The sequence below is a fragment of the Pholcus phalangioides genome, unplaced genomic scaffold (genome assembly GCF_987345545.1).
Source record: "Pholcus phalangioides strain wild (caught in Gottingen) unplaced genomic scaffold, Ppha-v1.0 ptg000022l_1, whole genome shotgun sequence".
In the NCBI taxonomy this organism is placed as follows: domain Eukaryota; kingdom Metazoa; phylum Arthropoda; class Arachnida; order Araneae; family Pholcidae; genus Pholcus; species Pholcus phalangioides.
The window spans coordinates 19,651,460-19,670,685 of NW_028301615.1; the positions used below are offsets into that span (position 1 = coordinate 19,651,460).

Genomic DNA, 19,226 nt, shown 5'->3' on the forward strand with positions numbered 1-19,226 from the left:
GTGGGAAAAATTGGCCAAAATTGGTTCAAGTGGGAAATTTTGAGAGTTCATCAAACAAAAGAATTTTCGTTGAAAAGAAAAATGTGTGCAAAACTTTTATACTTTTATAAAACAATTATACTTTTCAGGTGTAAAATACTTGACTACATATTTGCACCAATAGATAGCAGCACAATTTTCGAAATGTGGGGGAAATATTTAGTCAAAAGGGAAATTTTCGAGGGAAATTTTGCTTGACGCGGTTACCATCCTATATATGATTGATTACCATCCATATATTCTAGAAACCGTGATGGTAACTCGTGGGAAATTTCCCATATTCGTGGGAAAAATTGGTCCAAGTGGGAAATTTCTTGGCGTTTGTGAGAAATTTTGAGAGTTCAGCAAACAAAAGAATTTTTTTTTGAAAAAATATATATAAATGCAAAATAATGCTTTTCTAGTGTAAAATAGTTGATTGCATAGTTTCACCGATAGATGGCAGTATAAATTTTCGGAATGTGTGGGGGAAAAATTTAGTCAAAAGTGAAATTTTCGAGGGAAATTTTGCTTGACGAGGTTACCATCATTGGTGAGACAGTCCTGTCTGCGTGCTGTTCCGGCGGTGCAGTGATGGTAATTCGTGGGAAAAATTGGCCAAACTTTGCCCAAGTGGGAAATTTCTTAGTACTTGTGGGAAATTTTGCGAGTTCATCAAACAAAAGAATTTTTTGAAAAAAATAGAAATTAATGCAGTGCAATACTTTTCTATTGTAAAATATTTGATTACGTATTTTCCCCTCTAGATGGCGGCATATTTTTCGGAATGCGTGGGAAAAATTTAGTTAACAGGGAAATTTAGCTAGAAGAGGTTACCATCAGTAACTCGTGAGAAATTTCCCATATTCGTGGGAAAAACTGGCCAAAATTTGTCCAAGTGGGAAATTCCTTAGCATTTGTAGGAGTTTTGAGAGTTCATCAAACAGAAGAATTTTTTTTGAAAAAATAAAGAAATTAATGCAGTGCAATATATACTTATCTATTGTAAAATACTTGATTACATATTTTCCCCGCTAGATGGCAGCATATTTTTCAGAATGCGTGGGGGAAAAGTTTAGTCAAAAGGCAGTGATGGTAACTCGTGGGAAATTTCCCATATTCGTGGGAAAAATTGGCCGAAATTGGTCCACATGGGAAATTGCTTGGCGTTTGTGGGAAACTTTGAGAGGTCATCAAACAAAAGAATTTTTGTTGAATAAAAATATATAAATGCACAACAATGCTTTTCTAGTGTAAAATAATTGACTACACATTTCTACGATAGATGGCAGCACATATTTCGGAATTTTGTCAAAAAAAAAGAGAAATTTTCGAGGGAAATTTTGCTTGACGAAGTTACCATCACTGTCAAAAGGGAAATTTTGCTGGAAGAGGTTACCATCACTGTGGCGGTATATGATTAATAAAGTATTTATATAGCCGCAGTTTGATATTTGTGGTCAAGAATTTCGTATCGAGACCGTTTTGCGGGAGGAAAGCGTCAGCATCGAACGTTGGTAGAATACAGAAGTCGTCTGGGAATCATCACCCTGTTGTGAAATGAAAACTCCGCCGTTCCAGTATCCATCCGTTAGACGTGACGAGTCAGTAGTGGATGATTACCACGGCACAAAGGTGAGAGATAATAAAGATATTATTATTACAGTCGACGCTCGTTATAACGACTCACGTTATAGCGACGATTCCATTACAACGACCGGCAGGATGAGTTTCAAATGTTATGTCATCTGTCGATATATAATGTATTTGTAATGTACCTCAGTATGTTTCACTTTCGATATAACTATCCTCCCAATATAACGTCCGTTTTCGACGGGCGGGATGAACGGGGTCGTTATATCGAGCGTCGAATGTATTATGTGATTTTTGAATGTTCTGATAATTGTGTTTATCGATTACGAAATAAAAAAATATTGAATCTTCAGGGTCGCAACTAGGAGAGAGCAGGCAAGTTTGGTGCCCTGGGCGCCAGAGCCAAGTGGGCGCAAATTTCACCCTTTAAACTCCCTTTCAACATTACCAGGGGAGGGGGGGTGGTTTCTAAATATGTGCTTGCTCTGGTTGACCAAGCATCTAGTTGCGGCCCTTTGAATAAATTTTGTGACATATATCTTTAGATACACACAGACAAGGGCGTAGCAGGGGGGGGGAACTTGGGGGGTCTGCCCCTGCCCGAAATATGAGAAATTGACCAAAAAAGGAAAAAAGACGGCCAAATCTATTCTGTCCCCCCGAACGAAATTTCTAGCCACGCAGCTGGATAATACAAATACATATAACAGGATACAAACAGGGTCAGTCTTAGAAATTTTGCCGCCCCTTGGAACAACTATCTGAAATGAGCTCTTTTTCTTCTCATCTATTACCGTAATACAGTGGTTGCCAAAGTGTGGGTTTCAACCCCTCTTTCCCCGGGCAGAAGGGTGGCTCGTGCTGATGATGTAGAGCAATGGTTTTTGCCATCACTGTGGTGGTGGAGTGGTCATAGTGACGGCTTGTCTGGAGAGTTTTTCTTTCTTTTTCAGGTCCGAAATCACAGAAGCAGACCCTACATAACCTGAGGGAGCACTTCCAATTCCAACAGATTCGACCGAAACCTGTTTTGGATCACAGCTTGAAGTCAGTCTTCGTCCATGATGACCTATCCAAAGCTTCGCACGTTTTCGTCTGCCAGGATATGGTCCGGCGCCCACTGCAACAGCCATACGCTGGTCAATTCGCAGTTCTTGGAAGAAAGCCAAAATTTTTCTAGCTTCAGATGGCGTGAAGTGGATCTCCATTGATAGATTGAAACTGGCCCATACACTTCAAGAATCGCCTGCGACTCCAGCGAAGTCTGAACCAGTGAAGAAGCTCCGATCTGCCATTAAATCGTCCATAACTACAAGATCCGGTAGACACGTATGTTTTTGCTTTCCACTACCATGAAGTTGTGGACTGATGGGGGAGGCCTGTGACGTCATCTCTTGCCCCCTTGCGCACACTGCGTGGGTGGCAGAGGTAAAAAAGGGGGCAAGCGAACTGTTTCCCTTGCGTGACCTACTTCTTGCTCAGTGTGTTGCTCTCGCGCAAGTGATATAGTTTCTCCTTTTTTATTATGTGACATTAATATTGTTAGCCTATGTAAATAGTTTTCTGAAATTAAATGAACTTAAATATTATCAACCGTTTCTTCAATTTGAGTAAGAATATACATCATCCTCAATGTGTGCCATTTCTCTATACCAACTTAGCGGTGTGAATGTAAGCTGATCTTCTCATTAAAAAGTCTTGCTGCAGAGAGCAACAGGCCTACAATGATAAAATCTTCAAACTTCACTTCATATAGTTCGAAAAATATGTGGTAGATGGCAGCACTATATCAAGCATTACACAGAAACAAGCTTCAAGTCAAGTTCACAGCACAGACACATACATTCCAACATGTACCAATTCATTAGAAGTTCCGCAGAGGAATATGGACGAGGTACATGTGTGGTTTAGTAGTAGTGGTTTTTGGCTCCCTTGCCATGACAATATTTAACTGCCGCTTCGCCCAGGATAGTCTAAAAAAAAAACCTCTTCACAGCACTAAATAGGCAGTGGTACCCCAGGGGCATAAATTTCACTCTTTGAAACCTCTTTTTCAATATACTAAGAGGTGCGGAAATGCATGATTGCCCCAGCTGACCAAGCATTTGAGTTGGTTTAAGACAAGAAAAATATAATATTTTCAAAGCATCATACGAAGACCACTATAGAAAAAGAACAAAGCTAGTGACTTTTTATCACACCTTGTTTGTAAGAAGAGAAGTCTGTGTGTTTGACAATTCTGATAATAAATTGAAGGTGTATAGCCGTGGTTCTCAAACCTTCCTCACCCGCGGTTTTCTTGCCCTAGTCAATTTTGATCTATGGCTACCCAGAATAGTGTAAAAAAAACCACCTCAAGCTTCAACAACGAACAGGCACATATGAATATCACAAGCTCCCCTGCAACATCGTTGACTAAAGTTGGTGATACCCCTAGGAGCTGTGATGTGCCCTTTGAGAATCTTTCTTTCAAAGCGAGCACAACTCGGTTCTATCATCATGAGCAATTTATTGTCTAGTATAGTATGTACCTGACACTCGTGAGTATATGTCTGGTGTTGTCTGATTTTTTAGTGCTGCCATCTATATTTCCGAAGTGGAGTGAGTGAAGTGTAATGACTGAATATTTGTATGGTTCGTAGGCGTGTTTCCTAGGTGGTCACTTCATGCCTTGCGGCGGCTCTGTGTTTGGATACATAGATAATTAGATTTTTTCTATAGCCTACACGAGTAATCCTAGAACAGATGTAGTTATTTTAATTTCATGCATTAACAATAAAAACTTTCTAAAATACAGTCTTTGATTATTTGAGTTGGAAAAGTATGGGGAAAAAATTAGAAAAGTTATTTAGCCTATAAAGGGCATAGTAACTTTTTCGGAGGTGTACGTCTGTGGATGTAATTATGCATAGATTTTTTTAGGTACCATTCAAGGGTTAAACTATTGGCAGTTGAATATTTTTTCTCATCTAAGTGGGACTATCACCAAGACGGGTAAACGAGAGGTGCATAGCCTCCGGTCGATGAAAGATGTTATGGTGAAAAAGTATCAGTAGTAAAATTCTGATCATATTTCCTTCAGGGGAAATATAATCATGATCTATACTGAGCCATCACCAATTATTATCGTCAAAAAATGTCAAACGTAAGTAAAGTTGCTAATGACAGCCAAAGGAAAGTTGGTAATGGTAGGCAAAAAAAAAAAATTGCTGAACTAAAGTAAAGATGGTAATTTGCTCATGAAATTTTCAAAGGCCAGTTAAGTTGCTAATAAAAGAAAGAAAAATTTTCAAACGTGAGTAAAGTGTGGAGAAATGCATTAAAAGTGCGGGTAAATCTCCAGTGTGGAGAGAAAGTCTACTTCAGCTCACAATCAATGAAAATGTAATTCATTAAAAACATCAAGATTTTGTGAGGAGAGAAAAATGTCAGAAAGCATGGTGAGAAGTTGTCAAGAGTGGAACGAAGACATGCTTTTGGACCTCTTGTCATTTTTCCTGTTGGGACATCCTTTTTAGCTTGTCTGCGCTTTTTCTTCCTGGGAGGCCATTTTCTTCCATTGGTATTTTTCTGTCTGCTTTTGTTATCGTCCTTTGGTTTCTAGGTTGCCATTTCCTTTTTTTACGGTTGGTTATCATCTGAAGGTGAAGTCGCTGCTGCAAGTTATTAGTAATAATAGGCTTTTGTATAGAGCACATAATTTGAATCAATTCAGTCAGTTAACATTTTACTGTTTTTCTTTTTTTTTATTGTTGATACAATGTATTATATAATATACCATTTTTCAGTTTTAAATTCAGTTTTTCTTGTTGAAATATCTCATTTTGGATTTTGTCACCTTATAATGATACCATCGTTCATGTCAAAAAGTCATTTTCAAGAAAAGATTTATGTAACAGGGTTTTCATTATAAGCAGGCGATTTGGGTTTTACATTTATATTTGCATTTTTATTAATTTTTTGCACCATGGCAGTTATAGTTTCTTATCCCACAAGCATGTTTTTATTGAGTCCAGAGACAATTTGGAGCAAATGCAGAATTTGTTTTTTGCCCTGACCATTGTATTATTAAAATGGAGCCGGGTTTTTTTTTATAACCCAGAATTTTTTTTCTGGAATCATGTTTCTGTTTATAGCCTCTTCATTTTATATGTCGATTCATTTTCAGTCCAGTATCTACTTGACTGCACACCAACTCCAGTTATATATCGCCATTCAACAATTTATAACCAGTGGAGTTGGGTGAGAAATGAAGGTGCGCCGTCTATGGTTACTCGCCCCAGGCTCGGTAGGTAAAGACAAAACATCTTCGATGTTCTGACCTCAGATTTGAACCTGTGTACCTCGACGGCAAACTTTGTGGTGAAACGTGATCATCTTACCACTGCGCCACTCTGTCACTTATTCAGTATCTGGTCTAGGACAATATATATATTTTAAATCTTGATCCCTTATTTAGCCTAAGAATGTTGTTTTGTTTGTTATTGTTTTTGTCTTTTTTCCCCCTTTTTCTTAACAACCGTAATATTATTCCTGTTTGGCGATTTTTTTCCCCTTGGAGAGAAAGATGTCAAAGACCATTACTTCATTTCTGTCTTGGTGACTTATACTTTCGCTTATTTTTCTCACCAAAAAAAAACACACTAACACATTTCCAGAAAAGGATTGTGCAATAGCTGTTCTGGAATACAAGGATGTTTAGAGGTGTCATGAGTTTGATACCCTTTTCATCCTTGTCAGAAACTTTCCTGATGCAGAGGTACAACAGAAACTGTGACGTGACTACAGAAAAAAGGTTAATACTGGAGGAAGTCCCATATCGAGGGGTTAGCACACCAATCTCTTGATGAGTCAAAAAAAGCCAAACGTTGCTCATCGGCAATAAATTGTAATCCCTGGTCTTAATTGGCTCTCGTGCAGAAAATCATTGTGGTGCGACAAAATTGACCAATTACATCAAGCAAGTTTTCTAGCTATTCTCTGGCTAGTGAAGAAGCTGGTGAACGAAAAGGCTCTATCCAACCCAAAGAGTTCTAATTATACATAGATGGTTCAATTCTGAACCAGATGTGTGATCTGGATCCAATCTGGATCCCATCATCTTTTATTGTGAGCCAAAGAGAGCACCAGCAATTAATGAGGAAAGTAGTCCACCTACTAACTTTAACCTATTAACTTTTACTTGCACTAGCAGAGCGAGCAAAGTTTTTACTATAGAATGTACAGTTAACCCCCACTCCCCTCCAGGATGGGCCTTGAGTACAAATGAACCTAAACTTGTCTGTGCGCATATATTTCGAAACACATTTCCCCTTCACTACACTTTCAAATAAATCCACAACTATAATAAATTTCATTTTTACGTCATCCTCTATTTATTTAAATTCTTTTCTTATTGTTATTTTTTTACACAAAGCAGCATTCAAATGAGACAATCAAAACCAGTCTGATCAAATAAGCACAAAGAAAGTAACCATAAGCAAGATCAATTTTATGACTCTCCGAAGGGAAAGGCTAAGACTCATGCTAACGGATTAACCTTGATAGTCAGCTGCAATTCACACAAAAAGTGGCGGTTCTGTATGTGTCCATACCATAGCTGCCAAGTCTCCCGAATTTTTCGGGAATCTCCCGAATTTTATCTTCATCGCTCGATCTCCCGAAAAGTTCTTAAATCTCCCGAATTTTTACAAAAATCCCTAATTGTCCCTAAAAATTCCCTACTTCATTAATAAAATCCCCACTTATGAAAACAATCCCTAAGGGATTTCTTGTGGGGCATGAAGCCTCTTTTTTTTCCCTTTCGAAATGACGTCACACGTCGTAAATGGGGAAATTCCCTTTTTAAGGAAGTTTTACGAACCCTCTGATGGTAACAAGAAAGTTGTTTGTCTTATCGTGCAGGGAAATGGCTTAGCAGCCATTAATAGTCCTGGATAATAATTGAAGATTATGGTGATGCACATGTGGTCAAAATTTCTTTTGTTGAAGTTACGTACGTGCGATATAACAAAGCATGAATAATGATAAGCAAAAACATATTTAATCAATTTTAAAGATACTTATTTTGATGAATTTCCTTTCATCAAACGTTCCAGAAGAGGGCTGACTTTTCCTTTTTGTACAAGTTGTGTTACGGACATAAACATCGGTCATGGAAAGACTGCCATCATCAGTCGTGAAGTGAAAAAAAAACATCAAGCAAGTGTCACAAAAAGTCAGTGTTCTTCAAAAATTGACGGTGTTTTCCTTCATCTTCCGATGACTTTGGGGTCATTCGCTCAGAATGTTTGTTCACAGCGTTTCTGATTGAACACAATATTTATTTTTACATCATTGAAGTTTTTGGCCTCCAATTCCACTTGTTTTTTTGCGTAGGAATTTTATTCCCAAGGGTTTAACTTCCATGTGTGTAAAATCCCTATTTTAATTGGACTTCAGTTTTTGAGTAGGGATTTTATTCCCTACGCTTCAACTTTTATGTTTGGAAAATCCCTATTTTATTTGGAAAAATCCCTATTGTATTTATTAGGGAGTGGTTTTAGCATAAAATACGGGTGTGCGCGAAAATCTCCCAAATTTTCATTTTCAAAAGTTGGCAGCTATGCCATACCAGTGTTAGGCTTTTTTGAGCCATTTCCATAGTAGTTGTTATATTTATTGTTATATTTTTTTACACGAAGCAGCGTTTGTCTGTGTTCGTGTCTACCAGGGCTTCAAAAGCCATGATAGATACAAACGAGACAATCAAAACCAGTGATTAAGTAAGCACAAAGAAAATAACCATAAGCAAGATCAGTTTTATGATTTTCTGAAGGCTAAGGCTCATTCCAACGGATTTACCTTGATTGTCAGCTGCAATCCACATAAGGGGGGCGCTTCTGTATGTGTCCATACCAGTGTTAGGCTTTTTTGAGCCATTTCCATAGTAGTTGTTATATTTATTGTTATATTTTTTTACACGAAGCAGCGTTTGTCTGTGTTCGTGTCTACCAGGGCTTCAAAAGCCATGATAGATACAAACGAGACAATCAAAACCAGTGATTAAGTAAGCACAAAGAAAATAACCATAAGCAAGATCAGTTTTATGATTTTCTGAAGGCTAAGGCTCATTCCAACGGATTTACCTTGATTGTCAGCTGCAATCCACATAAGGGGGCGCTTCTGTATGTGTCCATACCTGTGTTGGTCCTTTTTTGAGCCATTTCCATAGTAGTCTGCTCTGCAATCTTATGTTTTTGTTGACCAAAATTCTGTCATCACTGAAGCTTTAAACTGCAAAAAAAGGAAGAAAAAAACGAACAGAGATCCTGATAAAAAATTGTAAATGTAGTTTTTCCAATGTAACATACCGTTCAGTCCATTCTTTACAAAAGTGATAACATCGGTCATGATTCTAATGAGCAAAGTCTACTGTATATGCATGAAAACTAATTTTCCTTCTTTATAAAAATTAGTGTTTTAGCATTATATTGAATAATAATTCTATTCTATTGTGCCTTTTGAAGGTCATTGACCCCTACCGTTGGTTAGAAGATCCTGATTCGAAAGAAACAAAAGCATTTGTTGAGGCTCAGAATGCAGTAACTGTACCGTATCTGGGGAGCTGTCCATACAGGAAGCAGCTGAAAAAGAGGTAAGTCATGTCTGTATGAATATTTCAGTTTTGTAACCTTTGAACAAATGTATACAGTCAATCCTGCTTATAACGTTCCCACTTATAACTTTTTACCACTTAGTATGACTATTTTCGTGATCTCAACTCTAAGTAATTCTCATTAAGATTTCTCGCTTACGTTTTTTCATGACGATTTTTCAAAAAACATTAAGCGAGATCGACTGTACACCATATTTACTCGCGCATAGGTCGAGGTATGATTTTATAGATCAAAATAAGGAAAACCAAATTTGTTACTGCTAGTCCTTATTTCGTTTATTCCCATATAATAGTATAAAATGCAAGTATTAAAATAAACAGACACATTTTCTAGCACTATCATCTGTCATCCATATACTCGGGCCTTCCTGTTTTTTTTTACCCTCACTTGTCCTCCAATCCGTGCAGGGCATTTGATATGCAAACCATGTGACCCACTTCTAAAGGTTGGCCCAGCAGTAAGCTATAATTAGAATGTGTAATTGTGGCTGGTGGAAATTTGTTTTCTGCTGTTTTCCTTGAGTCATAAATGCAAGCTTGTCTTTCATTTGAAAAGTTTCTCCACAGATAGCTGGCAGACCTTCAACATGATACTTGTATAACATGGGAAATTCAAGCATTTATCACCTTTACTTTGAAATATGGAGCACTGCAAGACATGGATACACAGCAAGAACACGAAATAAGCACATTTCTGACAACCTTAATTATGTTAAGGGCTCACAGGCTCAGAACACACATTCCAGCATATACTAATTCTTTAGAAATTTGGCAGAAGAATGTGTACAAGGTGCATATACAGTGAAGTAGTAGTAGTACAATTGCAGCCTGATATAGACAGCTAAAAAAAATTACGCAATGAATCCTTTGCTCTCTCAAATAGGATGACTCAGGTTTTTGAAGCTGTGAAAATGTTATAGAAACCTTGTCCTACACTCAAGTAAATATAGTATTCAAATTTCACAGTCTATTTTTATCTTCAAAAATCCATAATATTTCTGTGTCCAGTCTCAATCCTTCAGTGTTCATGGCAATATTTAATTCAGGCTCTTTGATATTTATGTTCAATTTTTCGATATCAAGTTCATAATTTTTAAAATTAGAATAAGTTTTTTAATGTGTGCATATACAGTAAAACCCCTCTTAAGAGACACCCCGTAGATGCTGTCACCCCTCCTTTATGGCCAAATAATAATATCCCTGTGTATAATAAAAGTACCCTTTCGAATTAAGGTACTCCTTTTCTTTGATTAATGGTCACCCCTCTTTTATGGCCAAATTTATTTGTCCCACCGGATGTCCACAAAAGAGAGGTTTTACTGTATGTTTTACATTCTGTATTTAGCAGCAACTTCATTGTTATTTACAGGATTACAAAGTTGTGGGACTACCCTAAGTATGGATGTCCCAGAAAAGAAGGAAAGTGGTATTTCTTTTCGATGAATACAGGCTTACAAAATCAGAGGTATTTAGCATTACCAAAGTATTTAATAATAAATCTGGGCTCACACTAAATATGAGCAAAAAATCATTTTTACACTGGCATGAAAGTTCAAAATTAAGCCTTTAACGCAGAGCAGCGGTTCCCAACCTTTTTCAGTCCGCGTACCCGCACCCCCAAATCCTCCAGGCATTCTACCACCCTAATCTATGTCACCCATTACAGATTCTGAAAACTTCTCCAAAAAAATTGTATGTTGAATTAAATTATCTATCTTTACATAATGTAGTTTTTTATTTTTGAAGTAAGCAAACAAACACAAAGATTTGAAAAAAAAAATGTATTTGGGACTGTATTTTTAATGCATTTTGCCCACAAATATTGCTATACTATACAAAAACATTTCTATACTATTTTTTATTTACTCACACATTTCTTCAATGCTATGGGTTAGAGTTAATACTTACAGAACCCATTTTTTAAATTCATTTACAACAGAACACACTGTTCAACTTCTCACATTCTGTTCTCTTCTCACATTCTTCTCTACTTTGTTGTTCTTTATTCTATTTGTCTAATGGCATACTTGCTGCAAAAATTATTCTCCAATGGCGTTATTTCATCAGGATCATTCCACATCGCAGAGGAGAGGTGGCCTTTCTTGCATTTGCACCTATACTATATTTAACGTCTTGTATTTTATATTAAAATGAGCATTTCTAGAATTTGTGTTACCAAAAAGCAAATAATACACAAGAGCTTCTTTGCATTAAACTCAAAAGAAATCAGATTTTTAGCAGTGGTAGAAGGTAAAAAAAATTTATAACAAATATAATAAATTTTATATAATGCTAGTAATACTCTTTAATATTATAGACAAGACGTTATTTTATATTAAAAAATAACAAAAAATAACAAAAATAACAAAAAATTTCAAATCAATTCAATGATTAGTTTAAAAGTTACTAATTTTTTCTAAACATCCAGTGATTCTATTTAAATCTCATTTGGGTTTGAAGGGTTAATGAAGGTCTTGTAGGGTCCCATTGTCCCACCCGTTTGGACAGCACTGTGCATAAGTTGTATTTTGTTTTGTCAAATAGTGCTTGATCTTGTGCAAATGCACACTGGAGAGTAGTCAATAAAAATTCTTAAATCTTCAGGACTTGACAAATCATAGGTGTTACCATGCCAACGAAAAAAAATTGTATTGGCACCTAAAATTTTACGTGTTTACTAAATCTGAGTCAGACAACACAATATTTTGAGAATTACGTATGCGTGTCTACCAATGTAGAAAGACCAAATCACTAGTCCTCAGCAAAGTTGAGAAAATATTATTTTGGACCATTTTTTTTGAAAATAAGTGCTTGACTCCTAAGAGATTTGGCCGATGCCAAAATTTTTTTCTCGATTTGTTAAGCCTTGTCTTAATTTCATAATCAGTCTACTTTTATTTCCATTTATGATAATTCCTGCATGTATAACAGACAAGGCTTTTTTCCTCTGGCGTTGCTTTTAAATTTTTTTTTTTTTCCGGTGTGTACTAAATGTACAGGCAGTGCTCATTATAATGACCCCATGCTATAGCAACCATTCTATTATAATGATTGATAGGATAAGCCCCAATTTTTTTCATGTAGCAACTGTCCTATAGTCTACATTTTTTTTCAATGTAACATCAGTTTTGATAGAACAATAGGGTCATTATAATGAATGACGACTGTGTATGCATTTTTAAATACACATAGTAATCCACTATTTTTGATTGTGCCTATTTGATCTGTTTCAGTGTGATATATTTTCAAGATACTCTGCAAAGTGAGCCCAAAGTCTTAATAGATCCAAACACTTTTTCTGAAGATGGAACAGTGGCAATCCAAGAATATGCTCACTCAGAGGATGGTGCTTACTTTGCTTATGGTATCAGTGAGAGTGGCTCAGATTGGATAAAAATCAAGGTTGAGTTGTATATGTATTTTTTTAATATGGAGGAAACTTGCAAAGATCTTCATGCACTACAAAGTATTCTGCGATAAAGAAGTTATATACCGTATATACTCAAGTATAAGTCAACCCCCCCCCCCCCCACTTCAGGACCACCAAAACCGCAATAAATTGAAAACCCATGTATAAGCCGACCCCACAAAATTCTTTCATTTTAGAGAAAAAAATTCCTATATTTTCATGCAAAATGAATAGCTTGTGGAAATTTACATTAGAAAATGATTCAAACTTTTTAATCTGTTTCTTCTGAGTCTACAAGTTCATCGCAATCCTTCAGATATCATAGGGGGTGTGGCATCTTCGTTTTTATCCTCATCTGGGCTGTCAATGCCATTGTCACTTTCAAAGAGGATATCATCTTCAGTTCCGTCCATCGCATTGCTGATGCAACACTTTTTGAAGAATTGGATGATAATTTCAGCGGAAACAGAATTCCATGCCTCATGTACTTTTTGGCACATTAGGCCAATATCAAGTTTTTTCAAGGCACCACTTTTTTTTGTAGTTTCTTTATCATCAGAACTCATCCATTCGATTCACAAATTCCTCAAATAGTCTCTGAGAAGCTTGTTGATGCTCACATCTAGTGAAAAGTGATTTGCCTCCTCCGGAAATTGAATATTTTACATGAAAAAGTATTTATTCTTTGTATAATATAGTGACTTTAAACATTACACATGCAATTGATGTTTGTATTTTCAAGGGGAATTTTTATATTGAAAAGCAATATTTTAGGTTTTTGATGTGGTAGTTTAAACCATCAAAAACCTGCCAACCCTGGGCAAGGGGGCAATAAGAATTTAATTTTTCTGAGGAGGTAGATTAGAACACTTGACTAGACAAACATCTTAAGTACAGGGTGGGCAAAAAGTCTATAGAAACTTTAAAAATTCATAAAAACCAGAAAAATAATCGAAATAAAAAATGGTTTTCATAGTTAGCATCGCTAAGTCACTGGAATTTTTTTAAGATAGGAAAAATAACAAAGCAGCCGATAGATGGCGCTGAATTACACAAGTGAAAGAAAAGATACGCAAATAGTGAACAGAATGCTTCCAAATCTTTTATTTCAGCAGTATGTGTTCTACATGATCACCACCACAGGGGAATAACACATTGCAGGCGAGTCACAAATCCGCAGCGGCAGAGTGCAGCAGGTTCACATATACGGTTTACAATGATGAACTGGTTGTGGATTAGGAGCGTAAGTTCTTACAGCCGTCTCATTTGCATATTTTCACCGAAGTCGCTCATACCAGTGCCACCTATTGGCTGTTTTTCGAGTTTTTTTCCTTCCTTAAAAAAAATTCTAGTGGCCTAAGGATGCTAACCCTGCAAACCATTTTTTATTTTGGTTATTGTTCCGGTTTTTATGAATTTTTCAAGTTTCTACTGACTTTTTGTTCACCCTGTATTTCTTACGAGCATCCTGGTTCTTTCTGAAGCATTTAGGAATGCTCGATGTGACAGAAGACCTTGAAAGATTTTTTTTGGAAACCATGTGTAATCCTTGAAAAGTACTGTAAACCGTAAGTACATTGCAGTATTTCATGTAGCTTTACTGTCTTCATTAAATTATTTTATTACAATATGCAGTAGTAATTGCAAATAGTTTTTCTGTGAGCACGATTTCCGCCATTTATGGCTTTATTTTATTTAACACCAAAATTCTGTAAGTTCCAAATTATTCAAAATTTTGGTTATTGTTAGGTCCCGTTCACATTAGCTCAGATAATCAGAGGATCCTCTACTGTATCACTACCAGCGAAGAAGAAGAAAGGAACATCTCCCTGTTTTCTCTTCAAATCAAATTTCAATAATTTATGCTGATTTTTCACTAAACTGTGTTACAAAATCTCTTATTTTTGAAATTTATTTTTAAAGGTGAGGGATGTGGAGAAACTGGAGGATTTGCCTGATGAATTGATTAAAGTCAAGTTCAGTGGAATTGCGTGGACACATGATCATAAAGGATTCTTTTATTCTGTGAGTGATTGCCATCTGCCATTTTTTTTGTGAATGAACTTCTGTTGTATTCAAATTAATTTGCATGACTCATGTAATATCATGTATCATGCTACACAATCAAATTCCAGAAAAACTGCTTTACCACATTAGTGATGTGCTCTAACAACTGCAGTAATCTATGGAAATATTTATTTTTCAAATAATTTTTTTTTTATCTTGGTAAATGTCATAATTTTGCAATTAAAAAAATCTTAGATATTGCATTGTTTGTGATGCATAAGTGTTAAGGAGATATAAATATGCTGAAGTTGTAATGCTGGACAATGATCTTCTTGCCATCATTTTTTCTCCTTTCCTGATCTGATTTGTGTCCCTTGAAATAAGACATCCTCCCCAACATACAACAGGGTGTAAGCTACGGTCATATTTTTTGCAAAATGCGAAAGAAAATCTTAGAAGCGAAAGAAGTGGTAGCCCCTTTCGCAAAAATGCACACAGGAGGTACGAAATGGGAAGACATCTGACCATAAATCATTAACATTGCAGCATTATGCTAAAGCTTTCCCCCCATTTTCACTTTTTTGCTAAAGGAATTTTTTATCTAGCTTAAACCCTGATGTACAAGTAATGCCAATAACATATTTGACAAACTTTTACCAACCTGAAAGAAGCGTGATTTTTTAAATTCGTGTTTTATTCATTTCAATTACAAATAATCAAGATGATGGGGGGGGGGGGGAGGAAATCAGCCAAGAGGTCAGTAGACCCGTACTGGTTGACATAATACGAGATTCTTAATGAGTAGAGCCCGGATTATGTGCAAATGCATTATGTGCATATGCATTTGCATATTTTGGCCTTTTTTAGCATTAATGCATATAAATGCATAAAATCAAAGAATTCTCAGTATAAGCGCATATTTTTGAAGGTTTATTTAAGCTCACTCAGTTTTTTTCATAACTTTTCAAATAAATATTGTTCATAATATTTTCATAACATCGGTTTTTTCCTCCGCAGGTGAAATTTAGTGAATTAATGCATATTTATAAAGTATTTTACGAATATTAAGCGTTTTATTGTAAGGCTATTCTAGAGATATGTCAAAGTGTTAATTTTTTTTTAGAAATAGTGTCGGAATTCTTTTGTTATTGGGCAGCTACACCAAACTGAAAATTAATGCCTGAATAAAAAATATGTAGGAGTTATTTGCATATGCGGTATATAAATACAGTCAGTCACAAAATCTACACACACCTTTGAAAATGGTACTTCTGAAGGAATCATACATTTTGGGGTTAACCTATTATTTTCAGAATTTTGTGTATCAAAAGTGTAACAAAATTTTATTACTGTAAATGACAAATATGAAATAAATTCGCAAGAATATGCAAATTTCATAGAAAACCATGTCACAAAAATCTACATACAGCAAGTACATTTCTGTTGCGTCAAGTGAAATTGTTGTAGTATTTGAGAGGGGAGAAGAAATACTGCTTCGAGCACGGAAAAGCAACTCCGTACTTGTACTAGGCTCATATCGTCTTTGTTCTGATGTTGAAATGGCTCCGCGGAGAGAGATTTCTGTTGAAATAAGGAATGTGGTGATTAAGTTGCGAACAGAAGGAAAATCTTATGGTGAGATTTTGAAAATTATTGGAAAAAGCCGTTCCAGTGTCCAAACCATTGTCAGAAATTACGAATCAGCCGGAAATGTGTTTAATAAACCTCGCTGTGGTCGTCCGAGGCTTTTGAGTAATCGAGATGTACGATCGATTGTTAATAAAGTCAAGGTCGAATCCCAAATTGACGCAGCATATTGCATCAACGACGAACAACACTGTGCATCCTGAAACTGTCAGACGAATTCTCCGATTGAAAGGATTTCATGGACGAGTTCCAAGACGAAAACCTCTGATCTCCACCGTAAATCAGAAGAAAAGGCTCGATTTTGCTGAACAGTATCATCAAAAGGATTTCGATTTTTGGAAAAGTGTCTTATTTACAGATGAAAGCAAATACAAGCTTATATAATATTTTCGGTAGTGACGGTCACGGAAAAATTTGGAGAAGGAAAAATGAGGAAATGAAACCTGAAAATCTGACTCCAACAGTCCAGCATGGTGGAGGCAGTGTGATGGTTTGGGGATGCATGTCAGCGTCTGGAGTAGAGAAATTAGTTTTCATTGAAGGTGAGATGGACCGTCTCCAATACCTCAAGATACTGCAAGATAATTTGCAAGCATCTGTCGACAAATTAGGTCTCGGAAGCCAATGGATCTTCCAACAGGATAATGATCCAAAGCATACTGCAAAGATTGTGAAGGAATGGCTCCTTTACAAGGTACCTAGACAGCTTCATTCACCTGACTTGAATCCCATTGAACACTTATGGGATTAACTCGAGAGAAGAGTTCGCAAGTATAGTGTCACCAACAAAGCATGTTTGTAACAGACATTGTTGAAAGAGTGGTCCAAAATTACAGCGGATATAACCGAAAACCTAGTTCAGTCCATGAGCAGGAGGTTGGATGCCGTTATTGAATCGAATGGAGGTCCTACAAAATATTAATTTTCAATTCAAATGCAAAAATCGTGCGTATTAATAAACTTTTTATCCATGTATGTAGACTTTTGTGACATGCTATTTTCACTCAAATTGGTTTTTTTTAAATAAATATCAATTTGATGTTATTCATTTCTATCAAAAACAAGTTTGAATTCAAATAGGGTGAAATCTTGATTCCTTTTTGTTTCTTCAATAATGCTATTTTTAAGGGTGTATGTAGAGTTTTGTGACTGACTGTATATATATGAGGGGATATTTTCTGTAAATGAAAAATACATATGCATTAACAAATACAAAAGATGCATTTTTCAGAGCATATTTTGGCATTTTAAGTGCACATTTTGTATTTTAAGTGCATATTTTTGCATTTTTAAGTGCATATTTTTGCATTTTTAAGCGCATATTTGCCTAATTTTAGAGCATATTTTGCCACTTTTTTAGTGCATATAATCCGGGCTCTATTAATGAGTATTAGCAAACATAATTATAAGTACATATTATTCATCATAATAACAGAAGATAAAAAATTAGAGAAGAAATTGCATAAATTCTGTGAGGGAAAAAAGTCAATGTAGAACAAAATTAAATTTCTATGATTCTTTCTCATAATTATTTTTAAAATTATTGGCAATAGCAGGAAGTTCAATTTCATAAGACACTCATATTGCATGATTTTCAATGTAGCATAAGTAATTAAAAATGGGTAATACTAGTGCAATATGTAAGAATGAGGTTTATTAATAAATTAACGTGACTTTGTTTATGTAATGTTTATCGGCAATCATCAGGGCTCGGCGCGGGTCACTTTTTTCACTAAAAGTAACTTTTTTAGAAGCTAGTCACTTTTATTACGTATTTTCAGGCCCAAGTCACTTTTTCCTAGCCAAAAAACCTCGGTCTCACGCGTTCTTCTGCTGTCAGTGTTTTTCTTTTCTTCAAGGAGGAACTTTACCGGTTCAAGGTCATTAATTTTCTTCCTCCCTTCATTAAACTACGATCGTTAGCTCCCTTCACGTAGAACCCCTATATATGAAGGCGTCTTATCTTCCCGGGAGCATACCGTGTGACGTCAGCATAACTTGATTTCAAAGTGCTTGGAAAGAAAGCTCCTTGGTTAAAGAGTCATCATTTTATGGGAAAAGCCGTACTTACAACAAAGAATTTTTTCCCCTCCTCTACTACCATTCTTTCTTATTTCCCCACGGGTGCTCACTCGTTGTTTCATTTTCATCTTATTTTAAAATTGATCCTTTATTTTATTTGATTTTAAAAGTCTTAGTTCTAAGGGTTGAATTCCTTTCTTGGAACATCGAGCAAGTTACATTTGTTGTTTGTTCTATCATTACTTTTGTTAATTTTTTTTAATATTTGAAATAATGATTTAAGAAAGCCCGTGCAGAAACTAACTTATGCGCAGCGGGAGAATACCAAAGCGCTTGTATTAAAGATGCTTACTATTAATACGTATTAAGCGTATTATTAATACGCTTTGGAGAATACTCTTGTAGCTGGCCAAGGTTAAAGAAGCTCGAAGCTCGCAAGTATTTTGAATTTACTTACAATAAAAAAAAATCATCCAACTGAAAATCGCGATCTATCTAGAAATAAAATTCATACTATTTTTGTAACTGGATTTAAATCTCAGCAAGAAACCGTAGCCCCAGATATGATCAAAAGGAGAACTATTTATGAAAAGATCACACAATCCTGAAATTCAACATTTAGTTTAACACAAGGGTTTCCAAATCAGATGAAAATCGGTCATCAGGCTGATAAAAACTCAGTTAACATGCATGCGAGCCATAAATAGAGGCGGATTTAACGGTGAGCACACCGAGCGTGCCTTTGGCCCCTACTTTACACTTTTTTCCTAATTTAAGGGACCTAATATTAATTTGTTTTTTTATGCCCGGAGCCGTCAACAACTGACCTTTATCCGCTTTTGGCCGTAACTTAATTTGGAGCATCTTCACGAT

At 35.9% G+C, this 19,226-nt stretch overlaps 1 protein-coding gene across 1 annotated transcript in view; it reads left to right on the top strand.

Moving 5' to 3' along the window:
* The first annotated feature begins 1,426 nt into the window (after positions 1–1,426).
* The window catches only part of LOC149069959 (prolyl endopeptidase-like), a 49,160-nt gene continuing 31,360 nt past the window's right edge, over positions 1,427–19,226 (top strand). The window contains exons 1-5 of the mRNA XM_089249981.1: positions 1,427–1,653; positions 9,120–9,247; positions 10,638–10,733; positions 12,502–12,670; positions 14,601–14,702. Of these exons, the coding sequence (XP_089106107.1) occupies positions 1,579–1,653; positions 9,120–9,247; positions 10,638–10,733; positions 12,502–12,670; positions 14,601–14,702 (570 nt within the window). The 5' untranslated portion in view covers positions 1,427–1,578. The remainder of the gene's footprint in view (positions 1,654–9,119; positions 9,248–10,637; positions 10,734–12,501; positions 12,671–14,600; positions 14,703–19,226) is intronic.